Source organism: Mobula birostris, chromosome 3 (assembly GCF_030028105.1).
Source record: "Mobula birostris isolate sMobBir1 chromosome 3, sMobBir1.hap1, whole genome shotgun sequence".
In the NCBI taxonomy this organism is placed as follows: Eukaryota; Metazoa; Chordata; class Chondrichthyes; order Myliobatiformes; family Myliobatidae; genus Mobula; species Mobula birostris.
In genome coordinates, this window is record NC_092372.1 from 121,432,980 (window position 1) to 121,452,855 (window position 19,876).

At 42.9% G+C, this 19,876-nt stretch overlaps 1 protein-coding gene across 1 annotated transcript in view; it reads left to right on the plus strand.

Annotated features, from left to right (window-relative positions):
* The window catches only part of LOC140195694 (transcriptional enhancer factor TEF-5-like), a 210,672-nt gene that overhangs the window by 172,542 nt on the left and 18,254 nt on the right, over positions 1–19,876 (plus strand). Inside the window, exons 10-12 of the mRNA XM_072254407.1 lie at positions 9,851–9,912; positions 13,600–13,730; positions 14,997–15,170. Of these exons, the coding sequence (XP_072110508.1) occupies positions 9,851–9,912; positions 13,600–13,730; positions 14,997–15,170 (367 nt within the window). The remainder of the gene's footprint in view (positions 1–9,850; positions 9,913–13,599; positions 13,731–14,996; positions 15,171–19,876) is intronic.

Genomic DNA, 19,876 nt, shown 5'->3' on the forward strand with positions numbered 1-19,876 from the left:
ATTAACTTGGTATTGCTCTGTAGTTCCATAAAAACTGATGAGGTTCTTGCATCTGTTATTTCTCTTCAGTACGAGCGGGACAGATGACTCTCCTTCATGTTGATATAAGTCTTTCCACATCACCATTGGCTCAGTGCCAGGAAGGTATAATCTTGCCATGTGTGAATCCTGGGCAGTTTGCAAACTTCCTGAAGTCATCACAGTAGCTGTGTATTATCAGTCCTCACTGTTCAGAGTACACTGAACATCACAAAGACTAAGATTTGGAATAGTAACTTTCAAAAAGTTACTACACGGCATTTATACACAGAATCATACAATACATATATTCTAATCCCATATGGCCTCTCCACATTCACATCAACTCCCCTTTGATACGTCTACTCACCTACATATTATAGGGGAAACTTACTATCTTCTCAAGCTAGTGACCTCCTTTGGGATGTGGGAGGAGTCACAGGATGAAATTGGTGACAGGACCCAGGTTGCTGGAGCTTTGAAGCATTGTACAGCTCATTACTTTTGCACAAGTAGAAGTGATGATTTTGGCAGTAGGGAATGCACCTACAGAGAAACCTGTGTGTAGCTGTGGTATCATTACTAATGCCAACTCATGATCACTTGGGTAATCCTCTCACCCTTGTACAGTATTGTGGAAGAGCCTTAGGCACATAAATATAGCTAGGTGCCTAAGACTTTTGCACAGTACTGTATTTATCAACATGGAGCAGACAGCAAGTTGGTAAATCAGGTGAGAGCAAAGGATGTTGGGAATGGTGGGGGTGGAGCGCCGTGAGAGGGGTGTCAACAGGTGACAGAGAAAGAATGCCAGGGGTGGGGGGGTAATGCAGTTGTGGACACCTCCAGCCCAGAGACACCAGGTAAGGTCATTTGATTCCAAGCAATTGATTTATTGATCATTACTGAATGTCTGTCTGGTGCTTCCCACTCCTTCCCTTTTTCCCAACCATGATTCCACTCTCCCTGCCCCCTTCCCACTCTCAGTCCACAACAGAGACCCATATCAGAATCAGGTTTATCATCACTCACATATGCCATGAAATTTGTTTTTTTTTGTGGCAACAGTACTGTGCAATACATAAAATTATTACAGTACTGTGCAACGGTCTTGGGCACCCCAGCTATATATATGCGCCTAAGACTTTTGCACAGGACTGTAGATTTGACGTGTGACTGTTCCACATGCTGGACATTTGGTGTATGAACCAAACTACCTATTTTCCTAAATCAGTTAGTTAATTTTCTCTTGTCCTTGCTGGTCTTTGGGAGTTATGTATGTTAACGGGGGAAAGGAGAGCATGACTCTCTCCCATCACAGTGTCTAAGGTAAAGTGCAAGTGTTTGCTTGTTGTGAGCTTGCAGAGTACACATGTTATTGCGAGAGGGTGTGCCCCTCTCTCTCTCTGATGTTCCGCAATCTTAGTAACCAGCGCACTGCAGGTACAATCTCGAGTGTAAACAATGCTGCATTGTTTTGAAGCTCAGCATCGTACTGCAGTCACCCAGGGTTACGCAGAATGCTGAGCTGACAACCTGCAGTTATTTGTGATGAACGTTGCCAAATCTGTAGTAATATTAACAAGAGAAGCATTCTGCCTTTTCCTCACTTAACTACAGTTGGGTGACGGTGAAGCTCAGTGATAACGTGTTAGCGTATCAGACAGAAATTCCTTCAGCCACTACATTGATTTGTGAGTTGCAAATGTTCATTTCTGAAAGCTCGGACACTTAACAGTGAATGACTATTGCTATTGGTTTATTATTGTCACATCTACCAAGATAACAAAAAATCTTGCCTTGAATACTGTTTATATAGATCAAATCGTTACACTGCGAATTGAGGTACAACAAGGTAAAACAGTAACAATGCAGAATGAAGTGTAAATGCTGCTGAAAAAGTACAGTGCAGGTAAACAATAAAGTACAAGATCATAACGAGGAAGCTGGTGAGGCCAAGGGGCCATCTTATTGTACAAGAGGTCCGTTCAAGAATCTGATATGAACTATCGTTGAGCCTGGCGGAATGTACTTTCAGACTTTTGTTCTCTCATCCCACAGCGCCTTGTCATCGTTCACTGCTCCATGCTCTGAGAGTGATAATGATCTCACTAAATCAAGTTTAAAGTTCAAAGTAAATTTTATTGTTGAAGTACATATATGTCACCACATACAACCCTGAGATCAGTTTCCTGTGGACACACTCAGTAAATCTATAGAATAGTGACTATGTCAGGATCAGTGAAAGATCAACCAGAGTGCTGAAGACAACAAACTGTGCAGTACAAATACAAATAAGTAGCAATAAATAACGAGAACATGAGCCAATGAGATAGAGTCCTTAAAGTCAGATCATTGGTTGTGGGAACGTTTCAATGGATGGGCAGTTATGTCCTTTGTTCAAGAGCCTGATGGTTGTGGGTAGTAACTGTTCTTGAACCTGGTGATGTGAGTCCTGAGGCTCCTGTACCTTCTTCCTGATGGCAACAATAACAAAAGAGCACAACCTGGGTGGTGGGGTTCCCTGGTGATGGATGCTGCTTTCCTGCAACAGCATCTCATGTAGATGTGCTCAGTGGTTGGAAGGACCTTACCCGTGATGTACTGGGCCAGATCCACTACCCTTTGTAGGAATTTCCATTCAAAGGCATTGGTGTTTCCATACCAGGCCATGATGCAGCCAGTCAGAACACTCTCCACCACATATCTGTATGTGTTTGTAGAAGTTTGTCAAGTTTTTAGATGTCATTCTGAATTTACGCAGACCCCTATGTAAAGCCTCTGCTGTACTTCCTTCACAATTGCATTTGCATACTGGGTCCTCTGAAATAGTAAAAGACAGGAATTTAAAGTTGCTAACCCTCTCCACCTCTTGATTCTCATGCAGTGCTGACTAAATGTTTTCTTTGCTTCTTGCCTGGCATGATGACGTGCAATTGTCCCATAAACCACATGGTGTATTTAAGTTAAATATGCAGTCAGTGCAATTGTTATCATTTTGGAAGACCTGTCCTGGGCCCAGCACGTAAGGGCAATTACAAAGAAAGCACAGCAGCACCTCTGCTTCCTCAGGAGTTTGTGAAGATTCAGCATCATGACGTCTAAAACTTTGACAAACTTCTGTAGATGTGTACTGGAGAGTATACTGATTGACTGCATCACAGCCTGGTATGGAAACACCAATGCCCTTGAATGGAAGATCCTACAAAAAATAATGGATACGGCCCAGTCCATCGCTGGTGAAGTCCTTCCAACCAATCTACATGAAACGCTGTCGCAGGAAAGCACCATCCATCACCAGGGATTCCCACAACCATGGACATGTTCTCTTCTCGCTGCTGCCAAAAGGAAGAAGGTATCAGGAGCTTCAAGACTCACACAACCAGGTTCAGGAACAGTTATTACTCCTCAACCATCAGGCTCTTGAATAAAAGGGGATAACTTCACTTGCCCCATCATTGAAATGTTCCCTCAACCAATGGACTCACTTTCAAGGATCCTTCATCTCATGTTCTCAATATTTATTGCTTATGTATTTATTATTATTATTTCTTTTTTGTATTTACAAATTTTGTTGCCTTCTGCACTCCAGTTGAACATCCAAGTTGGACAGTCTTTCATTGATTCTGGTATGGTTATTATTCTATAGATGTATTAAATATGCCCAGAAGAAAATGAATCTGTGGTGACATATATGTACTTTGACAATAAATTTACTTTGAACTTTGAATTGTTGATTTAAAACAGATGATGTTTGAGTGCTTAAGTTTCAATATTGCCACGACAGAGTCACTCATGAATCCAAATCCTGTCACTGCCCTGTCACACTTCTTCTCGCCGGACAGAAGCATAAGCGTTTGAGGCTGCACAATTAGTAAATTGGTTTATTATTGTCACATGTGGTGAGAATCTTGGTCATCCTTATAGACCATTTCATCACATCAGCACGTCAGGGGAAACACAATAAGAGAATGCAGAATATACTGTACAGTGACTGAGAAACTGCTGTGCAGTCCGACAGGAAGGTTCAAAGACGTGACTTGGTAGATTGTATGACAAGAATTCATCACGTCATACAGGAGGTAAGTTCGTAAAAAGTGGGATAGAAGGTGTCCTAAGGGATAACATGAGACTTCAAAGTAAGTTTATTATTAAAGTACATATACAATCCTGAGATTCGTTTTCTAGTGGGTATTCATGTGAAGTACAAGAAACAGAATAGAATCAATGAAGGGCAACACACTACGGGATAGACAAACAGTCAATGTGCAAAAGGCAAGCAACTGTGCAAATACAAAAAGAACGAAAACAAAGGAAATAATAAATAAATAATCAGTAAATATCAAGAACTTGAGATGAAGAGTCCTTGAAAGTGAGTCCACAGATTGTCCCCTCTGGTTCAAGAGCCTGACGGCTGAGGGGTAATAACAGTTCCTGAACCTGGTGGTGTGGGTCCTGAGGCTCCTGTACCACCATCCTGATGGCAGTAATGAGAAGAGGGCATGTCCTGGGTGGTGCTGAGGGGAGCGGAGCGGAAGGGTCCCCGATGATGGATGCTGCTCCATGCAAGACCATCGCATTCTTACCACTGCACTAATGAACCAATGCTGCACAGATTACACTCTGCAATACTGTTTATTCAAATGTATACTTTTGTAGAGATTTTAGTTGGGTATATTTGTTGTAGGGTTCACTGGCAGAAGACTCAATTACAAAGGTAGAAATCTAGCACACTGGATTATAAATCTTTTGAGAAAAATAAATTCTGACAGCTACAGCAAATAAACTTCTAGTTTGTTCATCTTTGTCACCAGTGTAAACTGCAACTAATAAACCACAGTCCATAGAATAGTTCAGTCTTGATGAATGTTATTAATTACACAAACTCTGCTGGATGATGTGGACAAACAACGTTTTTATTATCATACTCTCCAAGCATGCTCAAAAACTATACGCAGTCTTAAACTGGCAACACAAGGGATGTTCTTGAAAAGGAAATGTACTCATGTCAAACAAAGATGACAAGACTACAGTGTCTAGTTGTATTATCTAAGACATCAGCCCAGGATAGCAGATGTGGAATTTAAATTCAGTTAATTAAATAAACTGGTGATGTTCAAACATAACCAAATTGTCTTAAAATGCACCTCTTTCAAGGGAAGAGATTCAGTCATCTCTCTTCCTGCGTTTTACCAGGTTTTTCTGTCAGATTAGTGAGGACGTATTATTGTTCTAAAGATTTATTGAGTACAGTATTCTCACAAGAAAATGAATCTCAGGGTAACGTGTATGTACATTGATAATAACTTCACATAGAACTTTGACTCAGATTATCTAAGACAGTGTCGATGGAGCACAGTATAGCAGGAACAGATGTTGCAGGTTTTCCTGAAGAATACCACTTCAAAGAGAATCAGCTGAAAGATGAACTGAGAGATTTTCTGCAGCAGTTATGAAATACAGCCACATGCTTTATCCCCGTCGCATCCTGATTGTGTGGCCTCTAGAACCCTTGCTCATTCTTTCCCAAGACTTCCAATCAACGTTTCATTATTCATCTCCTTCAGTTCACTTCATCATATGATTTGCAGGCCTTCAATCACGATTGTTGATCATTTCAACTTCCCTGCAATGTGTAAAGTGAAGATCCAACAGTAAAGACTCAAAGGGTTGAATGGTCTCTTGCTCCTCCCGCTGATGCTTTATGCTGTGTGCAGTACTCATTGTAGAGGTAATACGTTGATCCATTACGTAAAGGTGGGTCACCACACTCCATTGCAGTTACATTGAAAATTTTGCTGATCAATTGTCATTGTCAGCTGTAAATTTGGCTGCAATTCCAGGAATCACGATTTCAGTGCTTAAAGTTTTGTCTAAAGTTAGTAACACCCAAAACCTGATATATTCTCCCTTCGCACAGCATTGTTTTTATCAGAGCAGTTCATTTTGACAGCCCTGTCAGCGCATGAAGTTTCAAAGCGCTGTTTTGTGTAATAAAACCTGGCTGCAGTTATGGTCTGTGGCCTACAGATGTCACTGGAGAGTGGCGTAGGATATGTGAAGCCCAAGTGATGTTACCCAAAAGATGAACACAATGAGGTTTGACGATGTTTCATTGATTAAATTACTGAATTTGAATTCAGACTCTGGAATTAACAAGCTCCAGCATGATAGTTGTGGAACTCAAATTCAGCTAAATAATTTAACGTGTTTTAAAAATTAGTAAGCCGTCACTAAAGTGGAGCTGATTCACTAGGAACTCTGACCTAGATGTCACCCAGCAACGCACCTGACTCTAAACTGCTCTCAAATGATCTAGCCAGCCTCTCGGGTATCACAACTGCTATAACAAAGGGTCACACCAGACAAACCACCCAGTGCTGAACCAGGCACTGAATTCTGACGTGGCCCAGTTGCTGTCAGCTCAGTCGACCTTCTAGAGTTCTTTTCCCAAATGGCTAGACACTGGTATCAAGATTAGTAGAGCCTTTAGATAGATTAGTCAAGCAGCAGCCTGACGTAGTAGTACTCACAGAAACATGCCTTACATAATGTGCCAAACTCCTCCATTACAATGGGTATATCTGTCCACTGTCAGAAGTTGTGGCACAGTGGTACACACGCAAGAAGCAGTAGTCCTTTGGAATCCTCAAAGTTGATTCCAAACACCAAATTTCATTGTATGAGGTTAAACAGGACTGGATTTCCACCCCGCAATCCTCCATTTACCCACCCTCTCTTTGTCAAACTCCATCTTACCCTCTGACTTGTGTACTCTATCCCACCCACCACCACTTCCCCCTCTATCCGGTCCTCTCACTCAGTCTCTCTTGCTGTTTCATCTGTCAGCTGTTCTGAGGAGAAATAGATGGATCTTCTGACCTGGCCATTTGGTTGCAACTGAGAGGAAACTTTTAGCACCATTTTCTTCAGGGATACAGCCTTCCAGGTCTTTGTACAAAATGGTTGCCATACAGACCTCCTATTGTATGGGATGTATTTCAGATGATCTGTGTACTTTTTTCTTTGGAGACTGTTTAGTACATGAAAGAAACTGATTTTTTTTAAACGTCTGGCATCCTTAAAATTTCCATTACCACTTGTGCTGGTACAATTTTTAACATACAAGCATACTTCAGTCTGCATTGTACTGTGAAATGGGTGATGACAAATCATCTGCTAAATTATGTGCTAGTGACGTTAAACGGAATGGATATAAAAATCAGCAGAGACGTAAATCAGGCTGTCGACTGGCTATCACCCATTTCACACTATACTTAGTATTACAATCTACCCCTCCATTCTCAAATTGCACACTTGCTTTTTGTTTGAAAACAAAAAGAAGTAAGTTTAATGTAGTGAGCAATGTATGATGCCGCTAAATCAAAGGGACTGTAGCAGCAATGATCAGCGATCAGGGTTCAATTGCTGCCACTGTCTGTAAGGAGTTAGCACATTGTCCCAGTGACCATATGGGTTTCTTCCAGGTTCCCTGGTTTTCTTCCACATTCCAAAACTTTTGGGTGAGGGTTAGTTAGTTGAGGCGTGTGACGCGTGGCCAAGTGGTTAGGGTGTTGGGCTCACGATCTGAAGGTCGTGGGTTCGAGTCTCAGCCAAGGCAGTGTGTTGTGTCTTTGAGCAAGGCACTTAACCACACAATGCTCCAGTCCACCCGGCTGAAAATGGGTACCGGCAAATGCTGTTAACCTCACGATAGACTGGCGTCCTGTCCGGGGTGGGGGGGATTTGTACTCTCAGTCGCTTCACGCCACAGAAACCAGCCTAAGCACCGGCCTGATGAGCCACAAGGCTCGGGACAGACTTTAACTTTAACTAGTAAGTTGAGGGCATGCTGCATTGGTGATGGAAACCTGGCAACGCTTGCCGGCAGCCCCCAGCACATCCTCGGACTGTGTTGGTCGTTGACAAAGACAATGCATTTCACTGTATGTTTTGATGTACACGTAACAAGGAAAGCCAATCTTTATTTTAGACTTGAAATAAATGGAACACGTCACCTTGCAGACAGCGAGTCAGAGTTTGGATTTTGAAATGAGGATACATTGTTAAGTGGAAAACTGTTTATTCTTTGAGAATGAAAGGGTATTTGTACAAATCCTTCTTTCAGGAGGTGATTTCTGAAGGGTCGCTGATAAGGGTTGTTATACATATTCCACAGAGGGAGTAGCCCTGATGGGTTAAATGGCTATTTCCTGTTTTTGAATTCATTGTGTAAAATGTGAGTTACAAATGTTCTTGCACATGCATAATTTTGGCAACGTATTTTTTTTTTTATCCTTTTTATTAACCAGTCAGTATCTGCAGAATCTCTTGTGTTTATAAATCATTTTGTTGATGCTTTACTCCACCAGCATCTTTGATTATTCTCTTCTCAGGATTTCCTTTCTAGATTCAATGATCATGGTGAAAACTCATGTTTAGATGTTGGTTTTGGGCTGTATTAATGTCACTCCTGTTCTGTGTGGTGCCACCTCCTGCAGAAGCCCACAAATGGACCTGCCAGTTGCCAACCCTGAACATTTTCTAGGGGTTTTCGCCACATGATTGCTTGCTTGGCACGTTCAATCTTTTTGTTCCTTTTCCAACGGTGGTTTATTCGGTGCTTTTGGATCACGTCAATACAATATACACATCCATCCTTACAGAGTTCTGCTTTCCCATGCTGATCGAAAAGTGAATACAGATTTTGAATATCACAAGTGGCCTTTATTCACATCTCCAGCAGTTTATATCTCATAAACAAACATATTCAAATAAAGGATTTTATCATCATTAATTCAATGACCCTGATATATTTCTCTGCCATTACTCTACCAGTAGCCGAAGGATTAATTTCTAAAATTTGGATAATTTAGGAGTATTTAAAATTTACTTCGCAATTTATTAGTATTGGCAGTCTTCCCTAGGGAGGGCACGAGTGATTTTTTTTCCATCCAGAAGTTCCTTAAGGTATGGAAGAAAGCCCTTAGAATGCATGATGGGCATAACGTCATTAAGCACGACCGTACAAAAACAGCCCTTTGACCCATCTGTTGTGTGCCGAAATTTTATTCCTGCCTAGCGCCATTGACCTGAACCCTGGACCATTGCCCTCCATACCCCCTGCCATATATGTACTGAGCCAAATTTCTCTCAAACGTTGATATCAAACCTGCATCCACCACTTGGGCTGGCAGCTCGTTCCACACACTCATTTCCCTCTGACTGAAGAAGTTCCTCCTCGAGTTCCCCTTGAACATTTCACCTTGCACCATCCATAACCTCTAGACTTAGTCTCACCCAATCTCAGTGGACAAAGCCTGCTTGCATTTCCCCTACCTATACCCCTCTTAATTTTGAATACCTCTATCAAATCTCCCCCCATTCTTCTACACTTCAGGGAATAAAGTCCTAAGCTGTTCAACCTGGAGGACTCGCATCCTCCAAGTTCCAGCAACAGCCTTGATAACTATCCTATAGGTGAGTGACCAGAACTGCACATAATACTCCAAATTTGGTCTCACCAGCATCTTATACAACCTGTAGATGATCAAAGATGATCATCGCAGCCCCAGCACCTTCACGTGGATATGTACGGTCCTGTTAATCATGTGTATCTTACAACCTGAAGCTTGCCTAAGTGGGAGTTGTGGTCACCCAAGTTAGCACAATATATGGTTACCCTGGCATTTAGTTTAACGAGGTGAGGGCTGGATTGGACCCTGGAGAACCTTGTCTACGTTGTTACAGGATTGTGACAAGACTCCCACTTTGCTAAATGCCATTGCTGCACGAGGACGCTAACCATTTCTCATTTTTGTTCCTTTTGCAGTGTGAAGCCCTTTGCTCAACCATCGTATTCAATTCAGCCTCCGGTACCACCACCTATTACAAGTAAGTATGTTGTCTCCTGTCAAGCACACACTAACATGCCAATGACATGTATCTACATGTCACCTGTTTCCCGTGGCTGGGATTCAAACATAATAATGACATGCTAACATGCCACTAATATGTCCGAATCATAACAACTGGAAACAGATCGCCACGGTGGTTCCTTGTCATTCAACAAAGGAAGGTCATTAGTAGATCTAGGAATTAGAAGTCATGGGACACACTCTTCTCCAGATTGAAGTCTGCCTGACGCCGGCCTCTCACCAAGTGACTAAGGTAATGCAAGAAAAGTTCAGAGAAATTGGTCTAGATAGCCTAGCATTCAGTGAAATGTTCATCAACTGTAAGAGTTGTAAAGTTATTAAAAACCCCATTCCTAAATGGATTGGGCTCTGCACAATTCTGAGTTTTAGTCCTGGCTCACTGTACGTGGATACCAGCTCATGGCTGACACTTTCCAACTTCAAGGTCAATCTACTATCAAAGAACATTTATGTTACCAAATACTGCCTTGAGATTCAATTTCTTGCAGGTATTTACTGGAAGAAAAGAAATACAATACAATATAATGCAGAACTATACAGAAGCTGACTGGCAAACAGCCAATGTGCAAATGAAAGGCAAACTGGGCAAGTAAAAACAGTTCTGATAGCAGGAGTTGTAGAGTGGTAGAATCAGTTCAGAGTAGTGGCGAGTGAAGTTACCCATGCTGGTTCAGGAGCCTGATGGTTGTAGGCTGATAACTGTTCCAAACCTGGTGCTGTGGGGCCTAAGTTTTCTGTACCCCCGGCCAATGGTAGTCGTGAGAAGGGGGCATGGCCTGGGTGGTGGCAGTCTTTGATGGCTGCTGCTTTGGTGTGGGCAGTGCCCCTTGTAAATGTACTCAGTGCAGGGGATGGTTTTGCCTTTCTGTAGCCTTTTCCATTCCTGGGAATTGGAGTTTCCATATCAGGCAGTGATACAACCGGCTAGAGTACTCTCCAGCGTGCTAATGGACCTCTGGCCCCCTCCTCCTCTAATCAATAATCAGCTCCTCGGCTTTGCTGACGTTGACTGAGGGGTTGTTGTTGTGACACCAGATTTTCAGTCTCCCTCCTATATGCTGATTTGTTGATCCAGCTAACAGCAGTGGGGTCATCAGCAAATTTAAATACAGCATTGGAGCTGTACGAAGCCACACAGACATAAGTATGATGTCACTGTGAGACCTGTTAACTTTGCAGCCAGTCCAGCGTATTTTTAAAAATCTTTTCTCCCCCTCAAAGCTTCTTAGTCATGACAAGTGTACTCAGCCCCATGTCATGCTCCTCCTGAGCAACGTGGGAAGTCGGGGAGACTGCCAGAGTCCCTGATGACCGTGTGTGCAGGAAGTGTGTTCTGCTACAGCTCCCGACAGGCCACACAACAGCCCTGGAGCTGTGCACAGATTCACTTTGTGTGTCCGCAGTGCTGGAAATGTTGTGGATAGCACACTTACTGAATTGGTCACACTGCAGTTTAATGGCCTGGGGTGAGATGGGGAACAGGTGACCAGCAGACAAGAAGCAGGAAGGTAGTGCAGGAGACCCTTGCAGTCATCCCCGTTGCAAACAGATGTACCAGTTTGGATACTGTTGGGGGAGATGGCTCATCGGGCGAGCCAGCAACAGCCCAGGATCATAGTAACATGGGTGGCTTTGCTGCACATAGTGCAGAGCTATGGTAGTAGGAGATTCCCTGGTAAGGAGAATTGACAGAAGGTTCTGTTGCTGCAAACAGGACTCCCAATTGGTGTGTTGCCTCCCAGGTGTAAGGATCATGAATGACTCAGAGTGACTGCAGGGAGTTCTGGTAGGGGAGAGTGAACATTGTTGTTGGAGAGTTATCGTTGTGTATGTAGGTATTGGAACGATATTGGGAAAAACCAGGAGGCGCTCCAAAGAGCTGAATATAGGGAGCTAGGAGATAAATAGGTCTCCAAATAGTACCATTGCAATGGCCCAGCCAATAAACCAAGAAATGGCTGACGTAAGAACAGAATGGCAGTTGTCATGGGCAACTTTAACATACACACAGATTGGGCAAATCGAGTTGGTTGAGGCAATTTTGAGGAGGACTTCATAGAATGCATCTGTGAATCCTTTTGTGAACAGCATGTTAGTGAACGTAAGAGGGTAAATGTGTCTTAGATCTGGTCCTGGGCAATGAGACAGATAAAATTAATGATGTTGTAGTTGGGGATCCCCTGGGAAAGAGTGATCACAGTGTGATTGAATTTCTCATACAAATAGAAGGTGCAATAGTTTCATCTAAAACCAGTGTGTTATGCCTTAATAAGGGGACTACAACAGGATGAGGGAGTAGCTGGCTAGTGAACTGGAAACACAAGCTATTTGGTGGGACAGCTGAGGAACAGTGGAAGACTTTCTAAGAGATTTTTCATGGTGTTCAACAACAGTATATCATTAAAACCCCTTTGATATCTAAACAGCTTCCCAATTGAGCTGAACCTGGACTTCCACCAACCCTCACTGATTCACCCCCTAAGGAACCCAGATTGCACCATCTTTCCTCTCTCTGTGAATATCCACCCTTACCACCCCGCTCTTGGTTTATGCCCAACTGAACTTGGATCCCTGACCCTGTCACAATCTCTTCCCAATCTTTCATCCAAACAGCTCCGCCCTCACTGCTCACATTTCTGGCAGCAGCCTTTCTCTACCCAGCTGCCCCCACCCCTACCACGAGCAGCACAGTGGATTTCTCTGCAAACCTCAGAAAGTGGGTGTGAGCAGATGAGAAGCCATGGTGTGCTTGTGCAGTAGGTGTATAGAGTCTGCTGTGCAAAGTCAGGGTGTCTGACTTCACTCCTGATGCAACTGTGCTGTTGCATTAAGATGACACACATCTTTGTGCAGAACCTGGTGAAGATTCACAGCTGAAGTTCGCAGATTTTTGCCTGTCAAAGGATGTAGAGAGCTGGTAATTTGTTTATTATTGCCATATATACTAAGATACACGGAAAGTATTTTCTTTACATGTCAGCCAAACATATCATTCTGTATATTGAAGGACAAAAGGGGTGAAAAAAAGAGCATATAGTGTTACAGTTATAGAGAAAGTGCAGTTCAGGTAAAGTGAGATAGCCTGAGAAGATCAATAGTTCATCTTTAGCATATATGAGGTTCAGTCAAGAGTTGAAGTTATTCCAGAGAAAGATGCAATATGGAACACCAGGATAGAATGAAATGACAGCACAGGCTGGAGTTGAATGGTCATATCCTGTTCCTAGGTAGGCAGAGTTGATCATCAACTTAACTAATACTCCAACTGCAGAGAGGTTACAGTGAGACAGCTGCCTCTGGCCACGTTGTAATTCCATCTTTCTTAATGCCATTATGCACTGAGAGGCAGTAGTCCTGCTAACTCCGGCTAGTAAAATAGACTTGTAGCTTGATAAACACTGCAGATGCTGGAATTTGGAGCAAAAATCAAACAGAGGAACTTGGCAGGTCTGTGAGTATCTGTGGAGGGAAATAGACATTGATGCTTTGAATCGAGATCCTTCATCTGACCTGTATTTTGATACCTAATTTCCTATTTGTGTTTCAGTCTTTATTGTCTGGGCTGATTAATCTGACAAACCAAAAGTGAACGGTGTCAAACCTCGTTCTTAAACTTTGCCACTTTTATTTATTTACTGTGCAGGTTATGAACCCTTGGTCCCTCTCACACCTCCTGCCACAATCCCAGTCTGGCAGGACCGAACCATTGCCTCCTCCAAGCTCAGGCTGCTGGAATACTCTGCCTTTGTGGAAGTGCAGAGAGATCCAGACACGGTAAGGATACGTCCTCAAACCATCTCCCTCTCACGCGGATTGGCAAGGCTGCAGTTTCCCTTTGCCTCTGCTTTGAGAGGATGTGAAAGCAAATCACTTTAAGTTGGATGACAGAATCTCCTAGCAACAAAGGTGCTAAGAGTCATGGATTAATACAATACCGGTAGCCACCAAATCCACACAGACTACTGAACATCGCTTTACATTAAATCCATTCTATTTCTCCACATTCCTATCAACATAGCCTTGATTCCACACTTACATACAGTACTCTGCAGATGTCTGAGCTACATAATGTATATATAGCTGGGGTGTCTAAGACTTTTGCACAGTACTGTAGGAATTTTATGCATTGCACTGTACTGCTGCAAAAAAAAAAACACATTTTATGACGTGTGAATGATGATAAACCTGATTCTGATATGGGTCTCTACTGTGGACTGAGAATGAGGGAGGGGGCAGGAAGAGGGGAATCATGATTGGGAAAAGGGGAAGGGAGAGGGGAGGGTGTGGGAAACATCAGGGAGACATTCTGTAATGATCAATAAGTGAATTATTTGGTATCAAATGACCTTGCCTGGTATCTCAGGGCTGGTGTGTCTGCACCCACCCCTGGCACTCCTTCTCTGCCACCTGTCCCACACCCCTCCCTCAGTATTCCACCCTCGCCATTCCCAACATCCTCTGCTCCCACCGGATTTGCAGACTCGTTTTCCACTCCATGTTGACAAATACAGTACTGTGCAAATCTTAGGCACCCTAGCTATATATTTGTGCCTAAGACTTTTGCACAGTACTGTACGGTCTGAGAGACGTCACAGTGACCAATTAAATGCATGTCTTGGGACCTTGTTGAAAACCGGAGCGTCTGGTTCACAGGAAGAACATGCAAACCCCATAGCTTTACTACCTCCTCTTTAAATATTTACAGTCATGTAAGCCACATAATCTTCCAGGGAGGAGTATTCTAGACCTTCACCATTCTCTGTGAGAAGATTGTGGGATTAATGTTGGGTGGAACACTGCAGAGAATTCTCTTGCTCTTTTAAAGTTTTGGTAAGGCAGATTTGGTGTGGTTTAATGTTTAATTTGTATTGGAAGCTCCCTCACTATTGCATTGCTGTATCAGCCTAGAATGCATTCTAGAGGGCCTTTAGATCAATGACCTAAGTTGTAAGAGTTCTGATAATGCTACAACTGGGCAGGTGGTGTTTGGTAGTCTGTAAGGAGTAGTAAAGTGTAACCCGGACATCTCTTTATTTACAGTATAACAAGCACCTCTTCGTACATATTGGTCAAACAAACCCATCCTACAGTGACCCGCTATTGGAGGCTGTGGACATCCGTCAGATCTACGATAAATTCCCTGAGAAAAAGGGAGGCCTAAAGGAGTTGTTTGAGAAAGGACCACAGAACGCTTTCTTCTTAGTGAAGTTCTGGGTACGAATATTTCTTGTCTCTGGCTTTCCTTCATACTTGCACTCTGTGGTTGAGGAGCACACAAACAGCTGTCAACTCTCCTTCATGCTCCAACTTTCCAAAATTTATTTTTCTATCAGATGTTGTTACTGGATTAGTAATTGCATGCTTAGATTAAATATTCTGGTTACAATTCAAATTTAAATATGCTTAATCACATAAGTTTGGATTGAGAAGGTAAAATTAATGAATTATCATTTTTTTTTAAAACCCTTGAGTCTGAAGACATGTTTTAGGTCAGCAAATCTGCTCTCCTTACTTGGTCTGACCATAATGTGACTCAAAACCCACCAATTTGGTTGTTTCTTAAATGTCCTTTGAATGGCCTAGTATGCCACTTAGTTCATACAATGAAGGCTTGGGCTGTAAGTACTAGACTTGCTGAAGACACCCACCTCCAAAAAATAAAATTTTGGTAGTGAAGTAATTAAAGCAGAAGTTATGTTTGCTTTAGATGCAGTTATTTCCCATGGCTACATACTCCTTGTGTTACATGGTTACCATTTTATTTTCTATATATATTTTTTGTTCCCACACCATCACCTTCACCAAATGTCCCAGTTTAGTAGACTTACCTAGACTTTAATTGTTTCACACCAAGAATATAGAATGTATGGAAAAGAGACCATATGATATGGAAAGAACCATCCAGTTCCCCTACACCACCACCTTCCTCCATCCAGCAGAACTGGTCCTCCCTCTTGACAATTTCTCTTTTGGCACCTCCCACTTTCTTCAGACTCGCGTTGCCATGGGTACCCACACGGGCCTCAGCTATGCCTGTCTTTGTAGAACCGTCTATGTTCCAAGCCTTCCCCAGTAATGCTCCCCAACTCTTCCTCCACTACATTGATGACCGTATTGGTGCTGCTTCATGCACCCATGCTGAGCTCGTCAATTTCATCAACTTTGCCTCTAACTTCCACCCTGCCCTTAAATTCACTTGATCCATTTCTGACACCTCCCTCCACTTTCTCAATCTCTCTGTCTCCATCTCTGGAGATAAACTGTCGACCAACATCTTTTATAAACCTACCAATTACCACGGCTATCTTGACCCTACCTCTTCCCGCCCTGTCTCTTGTAAAATGCTATTCCCTTTGCTCAGTTCTTAGGCTATGCTTTATCTGTTCCCAGGATGAGGCTTTCCTTTCCAGAATATCAGAGATGCATACTGTCCTTACCAGCATAGCCTCCATTTCCCAGAAATCCACACTCACCCCATCTTCCTGCTGCCTTAACAGTGGTAGAGTTCCTCTTGTCCTTCTCTCACTCCATGAGCCTCTGCAACCAACACTTCATTCTTCACAATGTCTGACAACACTGTGTGGATCCTACCACTGAACGCAACTTTACCTGACCTCCATTCTCCGCTTTCTGCAGGGTTCGCTCCCTCCGTGACTCCCTTGTCCATTCGTCCCTCCGTCCCTCCGAGTTCTTATCCCTGCCAGCGGCCTAAGTGCTACACCTGCCCATACATCACCTCCCTTACCTCTGTTCAAGGTCCCAGGCAGTCATTCCAGGTGAGGCAATACTTCACCTGTGAATCTGCTGGGGTCGTCTATTGTATCCACAGCTCCCGTTGTGGCCTCCTCTACAGTAGAATTATGCAGGCCTACTTCTGCATGAATGACCTGTCAAGCATGCTGTAAGAGTAGAACCTAGACATGACTTACAAAACTTTTAAAGCCAATGTAAATATATGGACTTCTCCTTGATTTGCAATTGAATTTGCTTTGCAGTCAATTTGCTGGACTACTGTGACTTCCTACAAACAACCATAAACAAAATGGAAATTATTCCAAAATAAGAACTGAGACTCTGCAAATATTCTGTTCTTCCTGCCAAGCTGCTTTCAGTTGTTATGTATCCCTTTTCTCTTTGAGTTTAATTGATTTATTTTTCTAAATTAGATTTGTTTGTCACATGTACATTGAAACATACAGTGAACTGCATCACCCAGGGCAATGACCAGTGTTTAAGGCAGCCCATAAGTGTCACCATGCTTCCATTGCCAATGCATCAAGCTCGCAACTCACTAACATTCATCTGTACGTCTTGGAAATGTGGGAGGAAACCAGAGCACCCAAAGGAAGCTCATGTGGCCGCGGGGATGAACATACAAACTCCTTTCAGACAATGGTGGGAATTCCTACCGTAAAGCATTACACTACTGTGCCGCGACTTGAATATACTTGCTTCTACTACAGATTTGCAGATTCTGCCTCCTCCCCAAACGGGGCTGGACAAGCCCGCATAGGGAGGCAGGCAGCTAGTTTGTGAGGTGATGAGCTCTTTCCAGCACTTACTGGAGCTTCTGTGTGTTCCTGGCACAGACTCGTTACCAATACCATCCTGAATACTCCTTCATTTTGTGCAGTCATTAGCCAGAGATTCAATGGGACGCTGCACTTTTTCCCAGGAGGCTTTAAGAACATCGTTAAATCTTATATTCTTTTTGTATTGTAATCCCTTTCTATAGCAGAGCTTGGAATAGAGCAAATGATAGCCAATATGACCTGATATGTGCAGGTGATATCTGCACCACCATGTACCAGTCAATGACCATCTCCATTAAGGGGAAGTCTATCCATCCACCCTTGACACCCAACAGAATTACTATTGCCCAATCCAGCATCAACAGTATTCTAGGGGTAGGGGGCTGTGGGGGTCACTATTCATCAGGAGGTTAATTTGTCCACCCACTTAAGTACCAAGCTGCAAGAACAGGCCAGATTGTCTAGTAACAAGTAACTCACCCCTGAGCTGGTGAAGCCTTTCCACCTCCTGCAAAGAATAAGTGAGGAGTGTGATGGAACTTTTTCCACTTACCTGGATAAATGCAGCTCCAAAAGCATCCATGAAGCTTAGTGCCAGTCAGGGTAAAGCAACTGGCTTGATTAGTGTGCCATCCAAAACAAAACATTAATTTCCTTTCACCACCAGCACACTGTGTCTGCGGTGTGTGCCACCTACAAAATGCACTTCAGTTACTTACTTTCCTCAGCCATTCTTTAAAAACATCATCCAAACCTTTGACCTCTCTCACCAAGAAGAAGTGCGTCAGGCTACCTGGGAGCACTATCATCTGCAGCTTCAACCTGCAGACTATCAAGACTTGGAAATGATCAGCATTCCTTCATTGGTTCTGGGTCTAAATCCTGGATCTCCCTAACCAGCAGTGCAAAGACTCACCATGCAGTAAAGCACTGGCTTTGTTAGCAACACACACAACACATAAGTGAATAAAAAGGTCAGACTTTCATAAATAGGAATGTTGTGCTTCAGCTTAGGACATCCTGGCTTCATTCTCGAGCTGCATGTCTACAATTACATTTGGAAATCATCTGCTCCACTGAGTAAAACTTTGATGTTTGCTGTTTTATACACATTATAGATAAGAAACAGATGGAACTTAAGCAAAACATTTACAATTCAAAATCTATTTTATCAAAAGATAATGTAAAGAAAAGCCCTTATAAGTAAAATAATGTGTTAAGTTGGATCAAAATGCCAATGCATCATACCTTAATACATTTGTGAATGTTTTTCTGTAAACTGCAGAGGTTTTTTATTGCGTAGTTGCTATGGTAATGAAGTGGTTTTAAATAACATCTGTGCTGGTGTTGCCAGGGGGTTTAGATTAATTTCCATGCCAGTACTGTAAACAATTTAAAAGATATGAAAATGACAAGGACTGTGGAAAACAGTTATTGTTACCATTGCCCCGTGCTCACTGCCTGATCAAAGTATATTACAGTGCCTCTTAAGTATTATTATGGGTACATGTAAAGAAATTCATTTGCATAATACTCTTCAGCATTCTGCAGTTAAAATTTGATTTGTTTTCTGGGGTGAAACACAATAGTGAGTACAGGTGTTTCTTGTTCAGTTTGTGATATGGGAAATTTGATCAGGCACTTCTTGTCATCATTCACGCCTGTGGTGCATGTGATTTATAATTAGACATCAGGTCCTCCAGGGGCATCGACTCAATCCCCTGGTCTGAGTCCTCTTCCCATTCCACAATATCTCTCTTCCTTTTTCCCCTCATAACTGCCCTTCACCCAGTGTGCTGTTGGTGCTGATCCATTCCTCCCAGCCCGATCTCCTGTCTGAATGCAGTCCCGCTCGCGATCCCAACCTCCATTTTTGGTGCAGGAGACTAGTAACTCCAACCCTACCTAAGCATAGTACAGGCCCATCTGGGTCTGTGGCCAGGGACAAACTTTGTTAAGCCTGGCCTCAAGGACTGGGTGGCAGTTTTTGATTCCATATACATTCTACACCAAATGGGAGACCAGTTCACAGCCCACTGCTGCACCACTGTTGCACAACCTGATGGGTACACTAGGATGCTTAGGCAATTAACCTTAAGTTATTCCACTTGATGCATGGTCAGTTTTCCAACTGACTGTGAGAATTATTATTTTTATTCCAGTTCTACCCCTTCCACCACAACCTTTCTGCCTTCCCATTGACATCTGATGGCTGATTGACCCCACTGTCACTACAGACAAGCAACAAAGTACATGTCTGAACAGTTGTACTAGTGATAAAAGAGCAGTGAACGATGGTTGAAACTGTATGCCGGTGGAATATTGCAGCCTGTGTGATGGGTCCAGCCCCCTCTCATTGTTCTTTTGTGTCTCTGGCACATAGCGTGT